Below are 23530 nucleotides of genomic sequence, written 5' to 3'. Positions count from 1 at the left end.
TTTCATGTTAGTGTTGCATAACTTGCATTACTGTTCCGCGAACTTTTTCTTTTTTTCCACGTGGAACCATGCTAGGACAGAAGGGTTAGGGCCAGGGCGGGCAAGTCTGGGGAAATGATGGCGATATGACCGAGTATGGTGATAATAATTATTATCATATCATAATCGCCATCTCTGTAAAATCCTGTGATTTGTTGATAAGGCAAGCAAGATGAGTGAGTACGTAGGTAGAAGGTTGGTGGTTGATCCGGTTCCTGGCCGGTTAGCCGGACCCTTCTTTGCCTACCCACGAGTTAACTGGTTGCATAGCCGGGAGACTAGTCGACTACTACTCCATACGGCCTACCGCTCAATTTCCAGCTCCCTCCTTCCCGCCTTCTAGAACAAATGTATTAGGGCTTGGCTCTGGTTATCCCCGGAACGTGAGGTGCAGAGCCGACCGAAGCAGTGAAGATGGAAGCAAGGGACAGAAGTGTAGAACTACAAGGCACAGTGGGATTCCGGGGAATGGTTCGCTAATTAGTTAGCTCGTGTGTCGCTTCCCCATTTCCATCTTCCTGATACTAGTTACTAACTGGATTTGAACTCTGAAGACTAATAGAATATCTCCCCATTGTTTCTTCCCCATACTAACTAATCCCGATGGGTTTGCTTGCTGGTTGCTCACGGCCAACCCGATCCAACCACCGGAAAGGAACCCGGCCCGGCTCCGGTACCACTGCCGGTGGATCTCTCTCGTCCTCTAACCTATGTATCTACTTTCTAGATAGTAGAGACTTGTCTCTCTCTACTAACTATCGAATATAATCGCCCTATCTATCTATCTATCTATCTACGTATCTATCTTCCTATCTCATCCGCTTACCCACGGTGGATGATCAAATCGAAATTCCCACTTTCCTCCTGAGGCAGCTCTGCCGACCCTCCCCGTCTCCCCCGGCCAAGCCTGGGGTACAATATCCTCCATACGGACTACATAAGCTAGTTAGGCAACTTAAGTTAGGCAACTACCGGCTACAGAATCCTATTCCCAGTGAGGCTATGCTACGACACCCCCGTTGATGACTTCAGTGGCAACAGCTGTTTCCCTCTCTTCTCCAACCAGTGTAGAGCTACCTCCCCAACGCGGCCCCCCCGGGGTTCATCCAGGCCCACTCCACCGTCCCCGCGAGCCTGTGACCTCCATCCCCAGGCCGAACAGCCTCGCTCGCTCGCTCATCTGCCTAGCCCGCTGATGCAACAGGCGACCACAGGATTGGCCGTTATGTCCGTGTCGCATGTCCTCCACATGAAGGTCGCCTCCCGGTCGCGTATGGCCGCCATTCCTCCCGAAGTGACCCTGGCATCGCCGGGAGCCAGCGGCACCCACGGAGGCCGCGTGTCCCACGTTCGGCTCGTCCCTGTTCATCCCGTGGAGGATGGTCATGGTCCTCGTCCCTTGTCGATGCGGGTGGTCGATGATTCTTCCATCAATGATCGTCGTCGCTGAAACCGGGGGTGATGCAACTCGCGGAGAGATGGGAGGGGGTTGAGGGGGGCAAAACTGCGAGTCTGCGAGAGATTAGCCGTGATGAACCGATGTGAAACCGCCGTCTCCATCCTTGCATACTTACTAAACTAGATGGACTAGTTGCCACCCGCCAGGCTGTGGAGGGCCCTCTCGGTGACCCTCCGGAGTAGGTCACCCGGTTCTGAGGTCCATTCGAATTCTGCTGACGGTCGTGATCTACCCCCAGCATCTGCCACCGACTGGCTAGAGGGGTTCTGTCGTTGACGGGTTATTCATCTACCGAGGCGCACTCAACATGAACAGTGAAGAAGAGGGAAATGTTGTCCATCTAGTCAGCATCAAACAGGTAGCAGCGAAAGGGAGCTCACTTCGTGTGGAGGTTATGGTGATGTCGGTTCCCCTCGGTCGCTATCCCTCCCCATCATGATTCGCTGCCTCAACCCCGAAGGACTATCGCTGGACTCCTTTTCCTTTCCGAATGGGTGTCATGGTGAAGCTGAGGATGTTGGATCTCACAACCTGATCGATGAAAGCTGTCGGTGTCGATGAAGATGACGGGAAGCACGCTGAAAGTCTTCTGTCGAAGTAGGGCACGTGGTCACGAAGGGCAGGGGGTGAATTCCCACAAACAAACAACGGTCGAAGAGGGAACCATAGGGCTCATGCTAAGTTGAAGAAAACAACCTCGCTTGCATCAGCAAACTAACAGAGAGATGCAGAATGGTGGCGCTGTCACGGATGCTCACCCCCTCTTCTAGAACATCCATCCTCATCCATCTTCATCCGTTTGCGGGCCAATTCCTACTCAGAGACAAATACGAGAAGCGAAATCAGTAGCTTCCTTAGCTTCACTACAGCTGGGCGTTGCCCCTATCCGGTCTCGCTCAGATGGGGACAATTGATCGGTCGATCGATCATATCACGCACGAGCCTGTCAAGCCACCCACGAGTGAGTCTACGGGGCAATCGCAGCAACGCCTCAAGTGTCAGCCAAACCTTGTCGGCACGGAAACTTGCTTCCCCGGGGCTCATCATCCAGGGGGTTGGGTTTCTTCAACCCAAATGATCCTGCCTGGCCCCTCACCCTCTGGCGGTTCGGTGAGACCCGCGCTGCCGGGTACGAGTGTGGCGTCTGTCATCCTCTATCTCTATTTTGCCCCGTGAAGATCACCATCCCGCTTATTGGCCTGCGGGTGCAGAGTCTGTTACTTCCCAGCGGCAGCTTGTTGCGCCCGACCGCGTCGTCTAGATCATCATCGACCGACTGGACCTTCTTCTCGTGGCGTCGCCTGATGATTGTTTAGAGGCCTGATGACCATCACCCACCCCTGATTCAGATGATAGTAAACTTTAGGAGGAGTAAAGCATACCACCCACCATCATTCCGGAGAAATCACTCAATGACCGGAGATGCACACGATCGCATCTCCGATGCTATTGCGGTGGCTGGGTTTCCCCGTCATCAAAATTCAAGGGTGACTCACAACTGGACCAACTAACTCACTAACTAACTCACTATTGGAAGGAGGCTGCTGACACACGAGGCCAATGAACCTTGATCGATCCCACCACGGGGGTGCATGGGATTTTCACTGCAGAATCCAATGATAGCCAAGGAAAGGGTAAAATAAATAAAAAAGGAGGCTAAAAGGTAAGTTAACATGTAACATGTCACATCCGATAAACGAATAAAAAAATAAATTAGAATTTGAGATAAAGTATCTTCCAACCAATGGACTCCCTCCTGCTTTCCCAGCAGAAGGCGCAATAGTAGTACTACTACTCATATGGTAAAGAGAGGCGACTGGTCTTTCCCGTCCGGTGATCACACGGAGGAGGAGGAGGAGGAGGAGGAGGCAAGAGATCGGAGAGTTTTGAGTTGATACCTGTCAGATTTCGGAGGATAAAAAAAGACGACAACAACAACAGCAGCAGCAGCAACAACAACAATAATAACAACAACAATGATAATAATAGAAATAGCAATAAAATAAAAACAAAAATAAGAATAAAACAAACAGACAGACATTAATCCGACAGTATCGATACCGTTCTGTCGGAAGCAGGCCAGGCCAGGGACTCCGATAAAAGTAAACTAGTAGTACTACTCCGTAGTAGTCTAGTACTGATGATCCCTGGCTGTCATATTCGGATCGACGCACGGACGCATGCAGGGCAAACGAGGGAACTACTGACTCCGTAACTACTACTGGTTCGGAGATACCATCTTGGGTACCAGCAGCACGCGTGATTGTTTGTGGCTTCACGCGTTTGTTTACTGCGGCGAGTTGGAGGGATGTGACAGGTCATACATACAGTCGTTGGCCACCGATCTGTTTGTATTTTCCGAAAAATAATGCACGAATGACCGGGCAGGTTGGCAACTGGGCCACTGCTCGTAAATAATACCGTATTTAACATTCCAAAAATCCTGGAGAAGACCAATAGGGGGCGGCGATTGCTGTATTCTATTGTTTTGAATACTGGCCATTGACGATGCTGAAGAGTGCAAATCCTAACATATTCGTCTATTTTTACGGAAATGTAACAAATTGGTGCCCAAAGACTGTATTTTATGCTTCGAATGGTAGAAAACTTGGGTATGATTGATTATCAAAGTCCAGCGAACAAGGTAATAATCATCCCATCTACACTACGCATAACACCCACAGTCTCTAAGGTTCGGTCGGTTTGACGACTCTCGATATTTGACTAGATTAAAACTATCAAGTAACTATCAAAGGAACGACACAATAGTAGCAGCAAAAGTAACAATCAAAGGAACGACACCATAGTCACAGCAGCAAACTAGAGACACTACATCCACCCTCAAAAAATCTCAACCCTTTTAAAGCAAGCTGCTGGTTAAAAGAAGGACAGAGGCAGCGAGAGTTGATTAGAAGAAAAGAAACCGAAAAAAAAAGGAAGTGAAAAAATGGAAGAAGAAAAAAAAAAGGAAAGAAGGAAAGAAAGAAAGAAAGAATCAATCAGTAACGGCACATTGCTCACTGCCGCCAGAAGGACTCCCTTAGCGGCGGCATCAACTCCCCCAGAGGTACATCTTTCTCGCCCTCTGTGGTGTCGTCCTCAGCTTCGGCGGCGCTGGCGAATTGAGACGGAGACGCGGACTGGGAGTTCTCAGGTATGCAACTGGACTGAGGATCGGCCTTGGGGTGCTTCCGGGACTTGTTTTTGCGCGCGGTCTTGGGCTTGCGCTTGGATTTCGATTTGCCACTGGTCGGCTTCTTCTTGATCACTTCGGCTATCACTTCCGCCTGTACCATTCGGTGAGGAGGAACCCTGCCGACTCGGCCATACGTTTCAATATCGACGTAAGTGAGGCCCGGGCGGGTAACAATGAGGACTCGACCTCCTGGAGCGGGTGCCCAGTCGGGAGTACGGTATCGATCGCAGCCATGGTAGGAATGGCCAACCATGATCTCTGAGTCATACTGGAAGACAGGCAGGTCAGGTAGCCTGTGTATCACCGAGTTACCGCAGAACCCTCCTTCAGTGTAGATGATTGTGTCAACAGCTTTCTGAAGGACTCTCTGAAGACCATCACGGCGAAGAACTATGTCCTCACCCTCCACTGGGCGGAGAAGAAGTTGGAAGACCCGACGCCCGAGCAGCTCGTCTCTGGACTGTTCCACAAATGCCTGGCGCCGAGCCAAGTTGCATTTAGCGAACTCCACCTCTTCACGCGTGCCACCATAGATGCTCTCGTTAGACTCCCCAATAACCGCAGACTTGATCCATGCCGCACCGAAGCTGTTCCGCACCCGGATCCTCTCGTACAGATGCTGGAACCGCTTATGGAATTGAGGATCGCCATCCACGTCAGTAGGATCAATCCGGCCGTCCATGAACCAAAAGGGCGAGTCGAGGAGCGTAACAAAGATAAACTGGTAGAGCATCGCCTCAAGGAGTACAGTGCATAGCGACCGACGAGCAGCGGGAGGACAGAGGGCTTTGATACTGTCCCAATCCTCCTGGACGCACTGGCCTTTGAGACTAGCGATGATCTCCTGTTTGTCGTCTTTAGAGAGATGGCATGCTTCTTTCGAGAGATGGCCTGGTTCTGTAAGGCGATGGTTTGGGTCTTCTTCTGCGCCGTATGTCCAAGTCCAACTCATCAACAAGACGTGCAGGAGCTTGAACTCCTCATGCATGAACGGAGGATCGCCCCTCTGGAACATGGCTCCAGTGCTCAACCTGGCCAGCTGCGTGAAGAAGTCATGGTATTCTTCGCGTGTGGAGAAGTGGTAATCGGTCGGATAGACGCGTTCGGGCTCCGGAGAAGACTCATCGTCTGAGCGGGCGGCTTCGGGGTCATTGGTAGCAGCACGCTTGGTCCGCCGAGTACTAGGGACCATGGTGTGGTAGTAGAGGGAGAACCGTCGATCCGATAGAGAAAAAAAAAAAAATAATAGTAGAAGAAGAAGAAGATGCCTCAACAAGCACAAGGGGTGGCCGAGGAAGCGATAGCGGGAGAATTGAATGGGAAAAGGCCTCGAGGGAGTAACAGCGACCGAATAAACTGGCGTAGGATCTGGAGATGGAGAGAGAAACGAGACAAGAAACACGGAGTGGGAAGACACGAGGAACTTGGTGAGGAGAGAGACGGGCCAGGACGGACGAGAACGAATAATACGCAAATTACCATCTGCATCATGACGGCGGAGTAATTATTAATTATACGCCTACTACTACTAGTAGTTCACTACTGAAGATACTTGGTTATCCTTTCTGTGATGCTTTCCAGCTGGGCGCTTCAGCTTGGTTCCGTTGCCTCTTTAGACTTTAGCCAATCATTGCTCTTTCAAGAACCCGATTGCTTCTTTGAGTACTTTCCGTTCCTTTGTAGATCGCTCCTCAGTGCTCTTCTTGTGGAGATGTAATTCTGCCCGTCTTTTTCTCTGTTCCTTTTTTTCTTTTTCCTTGTTTATCTTTCACGGCCTCTTCTGGACCGCGCCTCCGACTTCCCTCTTTGAGTTCTGGCGGTTTCGGATGACCAAACTTTCTTTATCCCCAAGCCACTTTGGTAAAGGGGTTCAACCCGGAAAGTCTATACACTGTCATCACCGGACTTGCACGTTAGAGACAGAGACAGGCACACCCCCCCACAAACACACACACACAGAGAGAGAGAGAGAGAGGTGGGGGAAGGAGAGACAGTGTGACTGGAATAGCAACATGGCTGATGAGCTGGACCTCTCGTTCCTTCGTTGCCAGCGGAGTTCAGAGCATATAAAAAGGTGGAAGGATGAGACGCTTTGGATGCTTCCCTCTTGAATCCATGGTTCCATCCATTTCGTTGCGCCTTACAGCTTCTTTGTGCTCTGTTTTGACAGTCATTCTGCTACACTTTCCTGAAGACTTTGCTCCTTGTTCTCCGATTTCTTCTCGCTGAGACTCCTAATTTTGTTCTTGGGAAAATGAACAACCAGCGGTTGACAGCGGGTCTTGACCATGGTGTCACCAAGACAGGCAAGTGGCAGCCCTTCTTTTCCCCGTATATCTCTTTGTTGTTATTTCCTTGTCGGTCCTTTGTTCAGCTGGGCGCTAATCCAATGCATTGTTTACAGTGGTGTCTTACTGGAACCAACTGAGAAGACAATCCGTGGAGTGGACGCCCCCGGGGGCAACTTCCAGCATCATCCCTTCAGTGGTAGCCTACCCCAACGGCGTGCACCAACCTTCAACCTACGGAGACCCGGCCCTGGACCAAACCCCACGATACGCGTGGACCAAATTGCTGGTGGAAGGCTCACCGGTGGTGCCGGTAGCACAATTGGATTTGCACGCACTCCTCGGCGGCTATGACGATGCCTTCAACTATCGAGATCGCCCAGAGACCGTGAGACTGATATCTGACTATCTGGCAAACATCCGAATCGACTTTTGTAACGACCAAGCAATCCGGGACGCACTGGCAATCGGAAACCTCCCGCCCATTGACTGGCACTTCGCGTTGCCGGCTTGTTGGGGCGCAGAGGGCCTGGCTTTAATGCAGGACGCCATTAACCGGGCCGGTTTCCGAATGAACGAAGGGCGCGTCTTCTTTTGCACGGAGGGCGTTGCTGCTGCCATTGCTGCAGCAAACAGACTACGCGACAATTCGCTTGCCCGACCGGGAGACCGCGTGTTGGTTTCTGACTTGGGTGGTCTCACGAATGTAAGCGCTCCCTTGACGATGGATTGGATCATCAACAAGCTTACCATGAGCAGGATTTCAGTCTTTTGGATGTTGTTGCGGTGCATCCGACCAAACCTCACCAGCTAATATTCCGACAACATGCCGAACAGAGCACAGCGGACTGTGCCAACCCGTTGGTCGACCAACAGTTGTTACAGCATCTTCGACAGTCCCTGGACCTGCCCTTACGCTCTGGAAATGTCATGCGCATCGGGTTGCAGGCAGCTATCGCAGCCAAACATTCCTTTGACGGTCGCGGATGGGCCCGTGTCGATCTCGACCTTCCACCACGGTACCTCCACCGCCACTATCGAGGTGGATGCGACGCCTTTGACCCGGGAGAGGGAAAATTCATCTTCTCTCAAGATGTCCTCCAGCGGAGCCTAGGTCCGGTTGTGACTCAGATCCAGAACCGAATGATAGCGCTCATCGCCCAGCACAATCCCAACAAGATTGTCATAGTTGGTGGTCTGAGTCAATCCCCTTATCTGCGGGGAAGAGTGAGTGCCATGCTTACTACCAGGTATCCCGGAATCAACCTGGTCCCTATGGGATCGTTTCACGGTAATGATGCGTATGTTCTACTTTCTCCCCCCTTCCTCCCTCTCTATCCCCGTCTCCAACAGCAGCGGCAGCTAACTCCTGAGGTGCAGCATCACCGCTCTCGCCCACGGCCTAGCCATCAAGGGGGGAACCATCATCCATCCCATGGAGTACTGCGGACAACATACCTATGAGGTTGTCACCCCCGACATCGCGGAGCTGGGCACGGGATTGATTCATGCCGGATATAAGCGACAGACCGCCATCAACGAGGTACGCATGCATCATGGGCGAATTTTCAAATCCAGAGATTCTTGTTACTGACACTTGGGGTTTTGGCTTTCTTCAGAGGCAGGCACGAGCTGGTATACCCCCAGCGGGGTGGACTGATATCACCTATAGCGTACAGCAAGGCCAGCGCGTGGGTGACCTTGAAATCCGGCGGTATACTGGAACCCAAGCTTAGTAGACACACAACCCCTCCCCCCCCCCAACAACGAAAACTCTGAGCACCTTTGCGAACTGACACTTCCTAGACCCTGAGACACTGTGTACGTGCACACTCTCGTTTCCGGCTAACACGCAGGCTTGGATGTCCGCGGACGGGACTGTCAGGCACTACCACCTTCGGGCATTCTGGCGCCTTGACCCTGTAGTGCATGCTAGATTCGTTTGGACGTTCCGGCTGAGGAACGTTCAGAATCAATTGGGGCCAGTGGTGGACACGATCACCCATGACGTCGTTGACCTCATTCCCCACTGGGCCCAGTGATGATGATACTTGTGAATCTGTTCTGCCGCTCTCCCCGGCCCTGCGCCTCCTCTTTGGGTCTGGATATACCGTAGAAGGGGGACATCACTTTTCGGGTTTTGTTGTTTGCTTGTTTATTTGCTTGCTTGTTTGTTTGTCTGTCTATCTAAATTGTAACTAACTATAGATCTCCCTTTTTTCCTTTTCTCACTAACAAATTGCTTGGGTGGATTCTCTTCTCTCTTTTCCTTCTTGGTTCTAATCTCTCTTATCATCGACTTATTCATCGGCTCAGATTGTTTCCAATGCCATTTTTTTTCTTTTTGCCCCGCTTCCACCGTACAGAGAATGGAGGTGATTATGACCTGTTCGATGTCGGAATAAATACGGAGTAGATCAACACGTAAACAACGGACAGAGTTTTACACTCCATTGGTATTGATACGGTTTGAAGGGAGTTAAGCTGGGCCTTGTGGTAACTGGTAACGTTAGATAGTTAGTTCCCGACCGTGCGGGCCACCCCGCCCGTGCTGGCTACCCATGGTGCACCCAGCACCCACCCATACAAAAGGATATCATTTTCAGAGTGAGATATGATATCTTAATTGACAGATACTGTAAGGACATATACTTAGATAGTGAGGTAGTGTGAAGAAGACTATATTATTTATAAAGTATCAATGTAGGGTCCTATTGCCTTGGAGTCTTGTCGCTATCTACTCCGTAGTGTGGTCTTCTCGCGGAGATGTATTTCCGCGAGTGAGTGGTCTGTGGGTCACCTGATTAGTATCCATCGCTAACCAGTACCTTGCGGGGGGAAGAGTATCGCGTGGGTTGTATGAATTCAGATCCTTTACAGATACTTGTAGAGTACTATATTGAAGTATAAAAATGACATAAACAATCGATGATATTATCAGTATTTTCTTTCCTAGATTTCTAGATTTCTAGACTGCACTCAATCTACTTTTCTAGTAGGAAGACGCTGCCTCCACACTGGCCTCTGCTCATGCCACACCCTACCCGTCTACTTTCGATGGTATAGTATGTTCCCCTATGAGGGAAAGGCTGCTTTTTAACGAGGGAAATCTTCACCGCCTTCTCCTTATAGACAATGTAATGCACTGCCTCAGGCTTGAGATAGACCAACCTAGTAGGCGGTGAAATCCTGCCTGCTCCCAAAAGCAAGGCTTTTACTATAAAAGCTGCGTACTATACCATCTAAAGTAGGCGGTAGGTAGCGACGGGTGTGGCATGAGCGGAGGCCAGTGTGGAGGCAGCGCTGGCTGGTGTGCTTCCTTATAGTATAGGCAGTATGCAGAACATTCTATAAGAATTCTTATAAGAATTTCAGTATCTGCTATATCCTCATCTCATATTCAATTATAGGGTAATAGCTGGTAAACCAGCTGAAATATATTAATTTGGAAACGGTCTCTTTGTATAGTATAACTAATAACATAGGTGGCCGGTGCGCACCGTGCGGGGGGCCCGCACGGTCGGGATCTACGGTCGGAGTAGTAGTGGTTACTGATTAGACTTCCCGCTGTCAGTAACGTCGTAACGTATCCCGATGACAGGACAGGAACGGGCCCATGCTGACGAGCGAGGGATTTGGAGTGAGTGAGAGGAAACCATTTGGTATTGTATAGTATCATCCAAGTAATTGGTCCAGTGATGAAGAGGTTTACTACTACCACAATTAAGCGAGTAAGATAACTGTACTGTAATTACAAATGTAGAAACACACACACACACAGAAAGAGAGAAAGAGATGGCAGCTTGGCTTCAAATTTGACTAGATTAAAACCATCAAAGTAACTACTAAAAGGAGGGACACAATAGCTATAGCAACCTAAGTCTACACTAAAACCCGAAAAAATTGTTTAGAAAAAGCAACACTTCGAGAGAAAGGTCACACCCGCCAGAATGACTCCCTCAGTCGCGGCTTCAACAATTCCTGAGTCGGAGGTTTCTCCTTCTCCTCCTGTCCCACCTTGGAGTCGTTCTCAGCATGGGGTGCGTTGGCTGCCTGAGACGCAGACGGGGTCTCGGGGACCGCAGACTTGGAATCGGGGTGGGACTCCGTCTTGGCCTTCTTCATCTTCTTCTTCTTCTTGCTGGACTTCCTCTTCTTTGTGGAGGTCGTCTTTCGGGGTTTCGCCTTGGACTTGGGATTGGTCTCCTCCGGCAGTACCTCGGCCACCACTTCCGCCGGGAACATTTGGCACGGCGGGATCCGTTGAACTCGACCAAACTTTCGCATGTCAACATAGGTGAGTCCCGGGCGAGCAACGATGAGGCTGCGACCCCCCGGGGCAGGTGCGAAGCCGGGTTTGCGGCGATACCCGACAAAGTGATAATAGTGCGAGGTCATGCGGTTATCCTCGTAGTCGAAGACGGGCAGTTCAGGGAGTCGAACTATCACAGAGTTGCCGTAGATCCCACCCTCAGTGTAGATAATCGCCTCAACCGCTTTTTCAAGGACAAAGTGAAGACCGTAGTGGCGGCGTGCTACCTCAGCGTCATCATCTAGCGGGCGGAGAAGAAGCTGGAAGACGCGGCGCTTGAGCAGTTCATCGGTAAACGTAGAGATCAATGTCTTGCGGTGGTCAAAAGTGTTCTGGGCGATTTCCGTTTCATAAGGTATCCCGGTGACGACCGGCCTAGCATTGGCCTCCGTTATGATCGAGGATTTCAAGCAAGCGGCACCGAAGCCAGATGCTGCCCGCAGTCTCTCATACAGATACTGGAACCGTCGAAGAAACTGGGGGTCACCCTCCGTGTCGGTAGGATCGATCCTGCCATCCAAGAACCAAAAGGGAAATTCGATGAAGGTTGCAAAGATAAATTGGTAGAGCATAGCTTGGAGAAGAACATCACACATACTCTCACGAATAGCCGGGGGGGATAGAGCTTTGATACTATCCCAGTCGTCTTGGACGCACTGGCCCTCGAGGCTGGCAATGATGTCCTGTTTCTCCTCCTTCGAGAGGGGTGCTATATTTTCATCGCGACGATATCTCCTAGCCCAACTCATCAACGAGCCATGCAGTCTATCGAATTCTTCTTTCATGAAAGCGGGATAGCCTCGTCGGAAGGCAGGTTGGTGCTGCATGTCATTCAACTGCTGCAAGACGTCATGGAATTCGTCCCGGTCGCAGAAAAAGTAGTCATTGCCGTAAATGTCCGTTGAGCCTGGCTTGTTGGCAGTCGCGTTGCCTGAGTTGCTGGCAGTCGAATTGCTTGAGTTGCTGGCAGTCCCATCGTCTGAGTCGGAGGACTCCGCATCGCTCCTAGTACGCTTGAGCGCCTTTGCCATACGAGTTGTGACCATGATTGTGACAGAGAAGATACGAAGAGGTAAAAAAAATAAAAAATAAAAATCAAAAATAACTAGGAAAAGCAAAGATGGGAATAAAAATAGAAAGTTGCAAAATGGACAAGTGAAGTGGGTTTGAGAAGAGATGTAGAGTGTGAGTCACAGTGCGTCACAGATAGACTTCAGACACGAAAGAGCTACAAGACAAGAAAAGTGACTGAGAGGGTCTGGGGTGGGTTTAGGGGAGCAGCAAGATGTAAATAAGCCCAAATGATGATAAACAAAACAGGATGGGAAAAGGATGAAGGGAAGGAACTCAAGGAGACGGTGGCTGGGGTTCAAAGACGAAGAACACGAAAAACGAACCTGTCCTATTTGGTACTGCTGAATGCTGTCAAACTCAGCGTACCTTTCATTTTGGCTTTTTACCGACCCTTTGGGTTGGTCGCGTTGATTGCAATAGACTTTCTGCCCAGGGGAAAGCTGAAATGACCGTATCTTACCAAATTTACCAGAGGTCTTCTCGGGCCTTTTTTTATTTTTTTTTTTTCCCTCTTCGTTTCTTGATTCTTTTTTTAGGATACAATTTGGTCCCCAATCTAGACTGCGCCATCAATCCCTTCATTGAACCTTCCCTGAAGAGTTTCAGCTGGGAAACCTTCTTCGTCCGGGACTCCGGTCGTACCGGAGCCGAAGAAAGTCTACACCAACACCCCCCCCAAAATAGACTCAGATGGCGGAAACAGAGCCCGAAATACCAGCCCGACGGGATGAGGAAGGTAGAGAGGAGAGAGAGAGAGCGAGACAGACAACTAGAGAGAGACATGGTAGTTGAACTGTATTGGTTTCTGGCTCATTCGGTGATAGAATGCTCTGCGAGGAATTATCAGAGTCCGAGAGAACGGAATCCTATAAAAGAAAAAGGGCAAAACCCCCCCGGGCGTTTCCTTTCTCAGTTCATTGTCCCCTTCATTACACTCACTCACTCACTCTCTCTCTCACTCTCTCACTCTCACTGTGACCTGTGCCCCCCACTTTGTTCCTGTGCTCTTTGATCTAACAACTAGTCTGTCAATACCCCGGTCGAACCATGGCCAATAATGGAAACAGACTCCCGGTGGGCGTGGACCATGGCGTGAGCAAGACAGGCAAGTGACAACCATTCTTCTTCCTATTCGCCTTTGTTTCTCCTATGGATTCCGTTCTTTGTCAAGTTCGGAGGCTAATCAGAGCTTTCTTTCTAGTTGTGTCCTATTGGGACCCAAGCAGCATGGAAGTCCGCCAGTGGTCGCCACCAGATGCCCCGGAGGGCACCCCGGTAACTCCGTCGATCCTCAGCCTTACGAACAACCAGGTGGCCGAATGGGGCCACCCGGCGGCAGCAGAGCGCAATCGGGTCTCATACATGAAGCTGTGTATCGAAGGTCCACCGGTTGTACCTGTCGGTTCGCTCGACCTCAAGACCCTTCTGGGCGAGGAGGGCTTCAAGCGTCAGCAACGGAGGAGGGCCGAGCGCATGATATGTAAATATCTAGGGCACCTACGCGAAGCCTTCTGCGCCGACGACAACGTCAGACGAGTGCAGAGAATCAACAACCTACGCCAGATAGACTGGCACTTCTCAATGCCAGCTTGTTGGACCGCGGAAGGCATCCGCACCATGAGGTCGGCTGTAGAGGGCGCCGGCTACCTGGATAACGACAATGCCGTCTATTACTGCACCGAGGGAGTAGCCGCTGCCATCGGCGTGTCATACAGACTCAGAGCCGACATCGCCCGGGTAGGGGACCAAGTCCTCATCTGCGATATAGGCGGGGCGACGACTGTAAGTGGATCTTGTCGAAGAAGTGGTTGATTGGGCCGAGCTTACCAGAAGTAGGATATAACGACCTTCACCATTACGGCGATGCATCCTTCACACAACTGGCAGATGTCTTTTCGCCAGGTTGCCCACGATAGCACCGCTGATTGTGCCAACCCCGTCGTCGAGCAACAATTATTGCAACATCTGCGCCAGTCCTTGGGCCTGGCCCTCGGGTCTGGGGAGGTGGCCCGCCTTGCCCTGGAAGCTGCGAGAACGGCAAAGGAAACCTTTGACGGGTTACATGACCCAGAGGTCGATCTCCCTCTTGATGAGGAGTATCTTCGTCGACATTATAACGGAGAGTGCAATAACTTCGACCGGCGCGGACAGCTATTTCGTTATCCAGCCCAAGTCCTCAGGAATAGCCTGGACCCCGTCGCCAACCACGTTATGGGCCATATCATACTACATATCAGGGCCCATGGTGCCAACAGAGTGGTCATGGTGGGTGGCTTAAGCTGTTCACCGTACCTGCGAGGCCGAATTGAATCCCATTTCGAGAATAACCCTGATGTCAGTCAGCTGCTGCCTGTCATGTACCTCCCCGGTTTAGATCCGTAGGTTCTACCTCTTTCCGTTTCCCCAATAGAGCGAATCTCAGATTCTAACCTAAACTCGCAGAGTAACGATCATCTCCCACGGTCTGACTATCAAAGGGAGCACCCTTATCCATCCAATGCAGTACCAAAGCGAATGGGGGTATGAGATTTTCTACCCCTTCAGTCAGCGACTGGGCACCGACCTCTTCGACCATAGGCGGCGTCATGTGGCTGCTATACGTGTGGTGCGTATTCTTCTTGTAACCCCCAGTGCGAGATCGGTCTTCCTGACTCTTTGACCTTTTTTTTTCCTACAGCTCCAAGGCCAAGACCGCGTGGATGTGCCCGCTCAGGGCAATGTACTATTCCGACTCAGTATACAACGTGGTCGCCCTGTGAACCCGATCACCATCAAGCCACGTAAAGGGCCTGACTGTCAGTACACATCATGCCCTCTTCCTTCCCCCCCCTTCTTTTCCTAACTGTCCACTGACGCTACTCAGATGATGAGCCAGTTGGCTCCGCTTTCCTCGCCATTTCCTTCGACTGCGGTCTCCATGCTGGCGAGTCGCACGATGGGACTATCCGCTATTTCGACATCCAGGCGTCCTGGGAGCTCCTTGCCGGCGTGCACCTGGAGTTCAAGTGGGCGTTCCAGGTGGTGGCCCCTGCGGGTCGGTATCCCCAGGATGCCGGAATCACTCATTCAGTGGACCATATGACCCCCCGCTGGGCGTAACGACATTTGGTGTAGCGTTCTAGCTGTAGCTCGTTCTGGTTTCCTTAGAATGTTTTTCTTTCTTTCTTTCTTTCTTTCTTTCTTTCTTTCTTTCTTTTTTTCTTTCTTTTTGGGTTAACTAATCTGTATTATACTCGATTAATCGGATATTATGATTGAGTGATCTTTACTTGTGTGACTCTCTTCTCTCATTTCCTTTTTGCTCTCCTAATCTCTAATCATCGGTTTATTAACCGGTTTTCTTTTATAAATAACTCATCGGCTCAGATTGTTTGCAATGCCGTTTTCTCTTTATGTTTTTTGGCGTTTCGTTCGGTTTTTAGAAAATTTCGGGCATCTTTCATCACTATATAATCATCATCTGTGTATCTAGAATGTATCAAATTTCTTTCTTTTTTTTTTTTTTTTCTGATCCTCCTAACTCATACCAGGACAGGATGAGCAATTTGCCTCACATGGATTGTTCGTCTTTGCTGGTCGGTCCACTCGTAAATCATCGTCTCCTACGATCCCGCATTTAAGGGGAAAAAAAAAAACAAAAAAGGAAAAAAAAAAAAAAAAAACAAAAGGGGAGGCCTCTTGGGTAGAAGAAAACCCAACAGATACTACTGTAACCGTTAGCTGTTACTGTCCTTAGCATTGATGGAATGGAATGAATGGGAGTCGTTCATCTTATGGGACTCTCTCATGTAGCTTCGTCTAGAATCGTTCTTATTACGTCTATAGACACACACACACTGAGAGAGAGAGAGAGAGAGACTACATATTTTCTTCCTAAAAAAATCAAAGGGACCAGAAGTATGACTACATTGACCAAGAGATCAGGAAGAGAGAATGGTAAGCCTACTAACTAGTTAACTAGTAACTAAGTAACTAAGTAACTAAGTAGTAGGCGGGAAGGGAAGCGAAGCCTGTCATGGGCGGATAGTATCCACCCGCCGTGGGTAGTGGGTACATCCCCGTAGATCCCCCGTGGATCCACCCCCCCGGCGTCCAACAAGTTAGGGAACCACCAACTAACTCCCTCGCGTACGGTCGGACAACATCCAAAACGATACGAACTGACAAGACAGCGATAATAAATCGTACAAAAATAAAATGCGACCGACAGAAAAGTACACAATCCCCCTGATGACCTTCCTTAACTACATTGGCTCGTCTACTGTCGCCAGTAGCTCTCTCGGAGCGGTGGAAGATCTCGGACTGGCTCAGCATTCTCCTCCGTCTCATCCTCCTCATCATCTTCTTGGCTGGTATCCTCACAGTCATCATCATCATCATCATCATCATCATCGCCAGCCTCCGCCGCCGCAGCTGCCCATCGAGCTCGAGCTTTTCTCCCCTTGGGAGCCACCAGGACTTCCGCACGGTTGACCATCCACGGAGGCATCGGCGCGAAGTGGTTAAGGGAGATGATATCCAGGTAACTGTAGCAGGGCCGCGTCACAATCAACACCCGACCCTCTTCGACGGGTTCGAATCCAGCGTGAAAGGGATGAACGAGCATCTGGCCCGTCCAGGTATTGAATCTCGGCAGATCGGGCAGGCGCACGACGTTGGTATTGCCGTAGAGACCGCCATCGCCGTGAACCACGGCCTGCGAGGCAGTCTCCAGGATCAAGCGGAGGGTAGTCTTGCGCTTGGATCGTTGGTATTTGGTCAGGGCATCATCCCGAAGCAGGAGCTTGAGGAGTCGGGACCGCATTAGCTCGTCGGTGTAGGCTTTCACGAGGGTCTTGCGATGTTGAATCGTGGTGCGGCCAACCGGGGTGGGCGGGATGTTGTTGAACACGCAGGGTTCGTCGTTGAGTTTTCCGATGATGATGGATTTCCACCATGCTGCGTTGTCGCGAGAGACTGTTTTTGATTTGGAAAGGGGATGTCAGTACTCGGGTTGTCTGTCGGTGAGAAGGGTGGGAAGGATGAAGTAAGAGACAAAGACGGATGGGATGAGATGAACTGCAAAAGTGAGAATGGAAGGGGTATGAACTAACCTGACAGGAGCTTCTCATACACGTACTGGAACCGCTTGTGAAAGTCGGACTGGGTGTCAGAATCGGTGGCTTTGGTCTTTCCGTCCAAGAACCAAAAGGGAGAATCGATGAACTTGGCACAGATGAACTGGTTCAGCATGGTCTCCACCAAGATGAATGCAAAATTCACGCGAGCGGCAGGCGGGAGGTTGCGACGGATGCTATCCCAGTCGTCTTGCACACAGTATCCATCCAAGCTGGCGATGATCTCCTGCTTATCCGCATCCGAGAGATGGGAGAGCGAGCCTTCCTTTCCCCACACTGTTGCCCAGGTTCTCACTCGAACAAATACCGACTCGAAAGCCTCACAGACCGCGCCCATGGCAGTCCTGGGGCTGGTGCGGGTGTGGAAGATAGAGTTATGGTGGTTGATCATGTCGTGATATTCATCTCGTCGACACAGGTATTGCTCATTGGGGTAGATGGGTCGGCTCGGGACGGGATTTTGGCGCTTCGGCGGGGATTCCTCCCTTTCTTCATCGCTGGCACGCTTAGAAGGTTTTGTCTGGGTTGGGGTAGTGGCCATGGTGGTGATAATAATGATAAAGTTCACAGAGGAAGAGAGAGAGAGAGAGAGAGAGAGAGTGTGTGTGTGTGTGTGTGTGTGTTGTGTAAAGGAGAAACCGGCCGAGGAAGCGAGACAGGACAAGAGTAGGAAAAGATATAGTATTTGAGAAGAAAGAAAGGGGAAAGCAATGAACAACAAGGAATAGAACTGGATAGGAGTAAAATGGGGAGACGAATATGGGAAAGGAAAAGGACCAGGTCGGTCCCATGCAGGAACAGTCATTGTTTCAATTTGGCTGTCAGAAAATCCCCATTGGCACTTTGGGGTGGTGTCCCGTTCAGATATTATTTGTTCTCATTCAGGTACTTGTGTACTCTTTATTCCCCCATTCTCAGCTGGCCTGCATTGGTCCCATCTCGTATTCCTCTAGTCAATTCCCCGGGGGATCTCAAGCCGCAGAAACCTTCTTCCACAGTGAGGACCATCAACCCTCTCTAGCCGGTAGGTCTATCACGATAGGAGTGCAGGAACGGCATGAGGCAATAATGGCAAAAAGAGACACATACTTGCATCGCTGAAGGGCAGACTTACCTACTCTTTCATAGGAATCTGGCGCCTTTCCAATTACTGTACCTCCCCCGCTCCACGAGAGACACGGCACACATCCCAGGATAGGCCGATCGTGTGTTTCCCCAGGCTCCTATCATGGTAATCCCCATCCCGGACATCATCTAATTTCTCTCACTTCGTCATCTTTCGCTTGCTGGCCATAGTATACTGACTTTCCAGCGATCAATCATGTCGACTATGCCAGACGAAATGTGTGGAGGCATCGTCTTCGGCGCTACAAAGACCGGCAAGCCACGCTTCCTCCCTTTATTCTTTGATGAGCAGGTCATATTTCTGGCTCGGTCAACCACTAACAGTCAAAGAACTTCTGTCATAGTCGTGACCTTCGCCGGTCCCAACATCCCTATCCGCGTTCGAACCCTGCCAACGATGATGACTGGTGCATCCCGTCTATTTATAGCTTACGAATCCTACGAATCCTACGATGTCAACGATCAGGTCGTTTTGGGGCACCACGCTGCCTTCCGCGATGACGAGTTAGCAAGGCTGAAACTCCTTGTGGACCGATCGCCGGTTTTGGATATACGCAGATCAAACCCGGAAGGTATCGTGGATGGAGGAATGGGTATACCAGGTGGAATGTCAGGGAAGACGGTCATCGGAAGACATTTGGGTGCACTTCGATCGCAAATTCGTGCAAGTTGCAACTCCCCGGCATCATGCAGTGGGTCCTCAGGTGGCCTCGTGCATAGCCATGCCAGGCTGCTGGTCTCTTGTTGCATCGCGGCTGCTCCGGATCGCCGTTACGCACGCACGTCCGAGTTGCCCGACCAGGAATTACTATACGCATCTGAGACTTGGACTGCTGCTCGATGGGTTGAATTCAGCCTCGAGGGCAGTCAAGGCATCCGGATGAGCAACAGACTCATGCAGTCCCAGCTCCTTGCAGGATGACAGATGAATTGACTGGCCGGGGTTCGGTCTGGGAACGTGCTCCTAGTTTGCGGGCCGTGGTGGAGCCCCAACGGGAAGGGTTACGGTGCTTAATCAGGGTCATGGGCCAATATGCTAACATGGAGCCTTTAGGATCTGGACCTCATACTCCGTAGAGGTGGACGAAATGCAGCCGTACAGGTCAAGGTCACCACATACGGCAACGAGTATGTACTGAGGGCCTTTGGACTATGGCTGGCATAACCGGTGTGATTGATAGCTAATCCGGCCCAGGTGACCCCAAGGTTTCCGGCGGGGTCAGCCTGCTGCTATCGCACGCCGTGTTGTTAGGGAAGCAAAGCAGTGGTTACTGGCGAGGACGGGTACCACGAGTGAGTGGGCGCCAGCCGGATCCTCATCTTGTGAAAGAAAACCCAACTGCTACACCCTGCGAGGAAGGAGTTGCACCTTGTATGCTTCGTGAAATAGCCTGACATCACTCTCTCCCCTTCTGCATTTCTCGCCTTTCCTTTTCGTTAGAACTTCATCTCCTAGCTTTCTCGCATCAGGTGGCCCCTAGCTGGTTTTTATCTAACATGTTTGGCTTGTCAACTGGTAATTGATGTCTTATACGCTTTGCCTGTCAGTGTAGCATGTAAACTACAAATTGATTATACTTCACTTCATTTTAACTCGAACTAATGTATTTATTTATTTTATTTTCCTTTCCTTTGAATAAGGCTTTGTTGGGTCAGATTTCGTTTAATATCTCGTGTTCTGTCAGGGTACTGCATTCATTTCCCTGCCATTCATGCTCCCTAATGAATAGGGGATCGCTGATTATCCGCGCCGATCGCGCGTTGGCGATGAGCCGCCAGGATAGTCTCAAGTCAGCCGTACAGTCATGCCTGAGGCACCACGGGCTTTGTGCCTTTCGGGCCGAGCGCAATCCGACTCAATCCCGGCCACGTGGGCGGTGAGCATTGACACCTTAGGCATTGATGGCATCTTCCTCACGTGCCTCGCTTCGATCCCGGCCATTTTTTCATTCATCGGTCAGTCAATGAATGCGTATCTTCTAGTTAGTTATTTATAGACTAAATAATCAAGGGAAAGAAGCATGGAATAGGTGTGGACACAATTTGACCACTGCACCTGCTGACCGACAGGAGTATAAATCCACTATTCCGTTCCTTTCGCTTGCCTTCTCTTCCGTCTTTAATTCCGCGTCTTGATAAGAGCTGATTAATTCCCCCCAGGGATCGGTGAGGGTTTTTCCCTCCCGCTTACAAATCCTGATTGGCTGAGCACGCGTAATCACGCCACGGAGCCCCAAAGCAACGTTGCCGGACACTAATGAGATTGATAATAATGAAAAATAATGAGCAGATGAAGGGGTTCAATGAATAGAATAGGAAAAATACTGTTCCCCGCCGGAACTGGCGGGGTTAAATCCCCTCTTTGCAGCACACCGTAAATCCCTCTATATAAGAGGGGTCCAGCCCCCCAACGTCGAGTTTGACATTCCATCAGGCTTCCACAGATCTCCCCCTTATCAACCACATTCAAGTTATAAATCAATCAATTAGACTATACTCATCATGGGTTCGACACAGCCGGAATTCAAAAACCCTGCCACCTCCACCCTCCTGGAGCTGGTCAAGGCCCGCCGCACCTACTACGGCCTCAAGGCCGAGAGCCCCATCTCCGACGATGCCATCGAGAGCATCGTCTCCAACGCCGTCCTGCACGTGCCCAGCTCCTTCAACACTCAGACCTCCCGCGTCGTCCTGCTGCTGAAGGAGGAGCACCAGAAGGTCTGGGACATCGCCATCGCCGCCATGGAGGGCCTGGTGGCCGCTGGCACCCTCCCCAAGGAGACCTTTGAGACCCAGACCAAGCCCAAGTTGAACGCCTTCCGCGCTGGTTACGGAACCGTATGCCTGTCCCCATCCTTTAATTCTGCTGATCATCCCGCTAAGAGAAACGTTAGGTCCTCTTCTTCGTCGACTTTGACTCCCTCGCCAGCATCAAGGAGAAGTTCGCCATCTACGCCGACAAGTTCGACCCCTTTGCCCTGGAGTCCAATGCCATGTCCCAGTTCCTTGGTAAGTCATCCCATGATCAACATAGCCACATGTCTCATGACAATCGCTGACTTCTCCCAGTCTGGACCGCTTTGGAGTCCGAGGGCTTCGGTGCCAACCTGCAGCACTACAGCCCGCTCATTGACGAGCAGATCCAGAAGCAGTGGAACCTGCCGGCGTCGTGGAAGCTCGACGCTCAGCTGGTCTTTGGTGTCCCTACCTCGGAGCCCGGCGAGAAGGCGTTTGCGCCCCTGGAGGACCGCTTCAAGGTCTTTGGCAAATAGACATATTACGATTGATGCCGTTCTGGAGTTAGCGTGATAGATTAGACTTGCAAATTTGTTCGTTGGAGGCATTTCGCCGTTCAAATAGAACTTCAAGCCTGATGCAGTATTTCGTACGTATGTGTAGGGTGATCGGCATGCGCCAGCTATTGCCAATAAATCTGGAAACGACTAGTTAGATTAGTGCACAGACTTTATGCAGAAGAGTCTTATTCTCTCCTCCAGAATCATCGCTGCCTGTGGCTCCTACATCTGCCCACAGCAGCGATTGGCCAAGGACCAAGAATGCAGTACAGGCAGAGATGAAACAAACATGCAATGCAACCAGTCGGCTTGTAAAATGCTTATCTCCGTTGGCATTTGTATCCGACATCTAAAATTAGCCCTCCCCACTGTTGTCCCGCCGAACAAGCTCATCGGCCTACCCGCTCGTACTCGCTCACAAATTACCCGATTCGGTAATACCATCGCTCTCTTCTAGGGACTGAATAGATATAAGACCACAGCCCAGATTGCAGATTGACCAAGTTGCAACTATTTTTCAATCACATAACACAATTTCCTTTGTCCGTAAACCTCTACTATGGACTTCCAATTCCACCCCGGCGTCAACGGCTCCGACCCCTGGGTCGATTTCTACCCCTACACGCCCTCCGCGACAGCCGGGTACACCTTTATGGGCATTTTCGGCGTTACCACTGTCGTTCACTTCGTCATGATGTTTCCTTATCGTGCTGCATACTTTATCCCGCTTGTCATCGGGGGGATATGTGCGTGAACCCCTACCTTTTAGCCCAAGCCCTACCACCACTTAATTCATCATCTAACAGAACCTCTTCTCTTAGGTGAAACCTTCGGCTACTACGGCCGCGCCTGGTCCCACCAAGGCCGGACGCTCATCGGCCCCTGGGCCCTACAAGAGATGCTCATCCTCTGCGCACCGCCCTTCATCGCCGCAACGATATACATGATCCTCGGACGAATGATGATCGCCTTCGCGGCGGAGCAACACTCACTCATCCGGCCTAAACGCCTCACCAAGATCTTCGTCCTCAACGACATCATCTGCTTCCTGACGCAGATTATCGGCGCCGGGGTGCAAGTCACGGGGGACGAGCAGCTCATGAGAACGGGTATTAAAGCCGTTCTGGCCGGGTTGATTTTCTCCCTGGTGGTGTTTTTGTTGTTTGTGTGGGTAGCGGTGGTGTTTCATGTAAGGTTGAGTCGTGAGCCGACCTGGGTGGTGAATGAGGATCCCTGGTTGATGGGCGGCGGGTGGAAGCGGTATATGTGGGCGTTGTATGTGGCGTGTGGGGCGTTGATGGTGCGGAATTTGGTGAGGACGATTCAGTTTGGCGCGGGGGATGGTTCGGTGTTGAATACGAAGGAGGTGTATATTTATGTGTTTGATGCGGCGTTGATGTTTGTGGCCATGGCCGTGTTGGCCGTGTGGCATCCGGGTATGTTGATTAAGAAGGCGAGGAGGACCAAGGTGGCGGCCGAGTATTGTCAGCCGATGACGGATGTTGAGGCTGAGAGAAGTTGATATTGGTGTCTTTGTTTGCATGTTCCATTATCTGTTGTTATGTTCTCCTGTCGTTGTGTGTTTTATTGTATATACGGTTTGGAAGGGTTTATGTTTCTGGTG

At 50.7% G+C, this 23530-nt stretch overlaps 9 protein-coding genes across 9 annotated transcripts; 5 read left to right on the top strand and 4 right to left on the bottom strand.

The window, feature by feature from the left end:
* Positions 1-1141: 1141 nt before the first annotated feature.
* Positions 1142-1739, bottom strand: ASPBRDRAFT_190712 (uncharacterized protein; the record flags this gene model as incomplete). Its single annotated transcript, XM_067620282.1, has 2 exons — positions 1142-1551; positions 1610-1739. 2 exons carry the CDS (start codon positions 1737-1739, stop codon positions 1142-1144), a joined length of 540 nt encoding a protein of 179 aa, XP_067484651.1.
* A 2717-nt stretch (positions 1740-4456) lies between these two features.
* ASPBRDRAFT_654738 (uncharacterized protein) lies at positions 4457-5910 on the bottom strand. Its single transcript, XM_067628541.1, has one exon. It carries the CDS (start codon positions 5884-5886, stop codon positions 4516-4518), a length of 1371 nt encoding a protein of 456 aa, XP_067484650.1. The 5' UTR covers positions 5887-5910; the 3' UTR covers positions 4457-4515.
* Positions 5911-6982: 1072 nt separating this feature from the next.
* Positions 6983-9024, top strand: ASPBRDRAFT_190710 (Hsp70 family protein; the record flags this gene model as incomplete). The annotated part of the gene is made up of 6 exons (XM_067620281.1): positions 6983-7025; positions 7099-7688; positions 7742-8283; positions 8363-8525; positions 8602-8677; positions 8789-9024. The coding sequence occupies 6 exons, from the start codon at positions 6983-6985 to the stop codon at positions 9022-9024; spliced, it is 1650 nt and encodes a 549-aa protein (XP_067484649.1).
* Positions 9025-10918: 1894 nt separating this feature from the next.
* ASPBRDRAFT_190709 (uncharacterized protein) lies at positions 10919-12340 on the bottom strand (the record flags this gene model as incomplete). The annotated part of the gene is made up of 1 exon (XM_067620280.1): positions 10919-12340. One exon carries the CDS (start codon positions 12338-12340, stop codon positions 10919-10921), a length of 1422 nt encoding a protein of 473 aa, XP_067484648.1.
* A 1255-nt stretch (positions 12341-13595) lies between these two features.
* On the top strand, positions 13596-15467 carry ASPBRDRAFT_25067 (Hsp70 family protein; the record flags this gene model as incomplete). The annotated part of the gene is made up of 5 exons (XM_067622124.1): positions 13596-14150; positions 14256-14746; positions 14811-14973; positions 15046-15163; positions 15232-15467. 5 exons carry the CDS (start codon positions 13596-13598, stop codon positions 15465-15467), a joined length of 1563 nt encoding a protein of 520 aa, XP_067484647.1.
* A 1159-nt stretch (positions 15468-16626) lies between these two features.
* Positions 16627-18319, bottom strand: ASPBRDRAFT_202384 (uncharacterized protein; the record flags this gene model as incomplete). Its single annotated transcript, XM_067621633.1, has 2 exons — positions 17462-18319; positions 16627-17324 (listed from the first exon to the last, which is right to left on the bottom strand). Exons 1-2 carry the CDS (start codon positions 18288-18290, stop codon positions 16627-16629), a joined length of 1527 nt encoding a protein of 508 aa, XP_067484646.1. The 5' UTR covers positions 18291-18319.
* A 487-nt stretch (positions 18320-18806) lies between these two features.
* On the top strand, positions 18807-19532 carry ASPBRDRAFT_190706 (uncharacterized protein; the record flags this gene model as incomplete). The annotated part of the gene is made up of 1 exon (XM_067620279.1): positions 18807-19532. One exon carries the CDS (start codon positions 18807-18809, stop codon positions 19530-19532), a length of 726 nt encoding a protein of 241 aa, XP_067484645.1.
* A 1421-nt stretch (positions 19533-20953) lies between these two features.
* Positions 20954-22041, top strand: ASPBRDRAFT_237609 (uncharacterized protein). Its single transcript, XM_067622026.1, has 3 exons — positions 20954-21448; positions 21505-21619; positions 21680-22041. Exons 1-3 carry the CDS (start codon positions 21113-21115, stop codon positions 21880-21882), a joined length of 654 nt encoding a protein of 217 aa, XP_067484644.1. The 5' UTR covers positions 20954-21112; the 3' UTR covers positions 21883-22041.
* Positions 22042-22465: 424 nt separating this feature from the next.
* Positions 22466-23428, top strand: ASPBRDRAFT_166212 (RTA1 domain-containing protein; the record flags this gene model as incomplete). Its single annotated transcript, XM_067619575.1, has 2 exons — positions 22466-22652; positions 22728-23428. The coding sequence occupies 2 exons, from the start codon at positions 22466-22468 to the stop codon at positions 23426-23428; spliced, it is 888 nt and encodes a 295-aa protein (XP_067484643.1).
* Positions 23429-23530: the final 102 nt, after the last annotated feature.

The sequence above is a fragment of the Aspergillus brasiliensis genome, assembly GCF_001889945.1.
Source record: "Aspergillus brasiliensis CBS 101740 unplaced genomic scaffold ASPBRscaffold_1, whole genome shotgun sequence".
Classification (NCBI taxonomy): domain Eukaryota; kingdom Fungi; phylum Ascomycota; class Eurotiomycetes; order Eurotiales; family Aspergillaceae; genus Aspergillus; species Aspergillus brasiliensis.
This window is presented reverse-complemented; position numbering and strand designations above follow the sequence as displayed.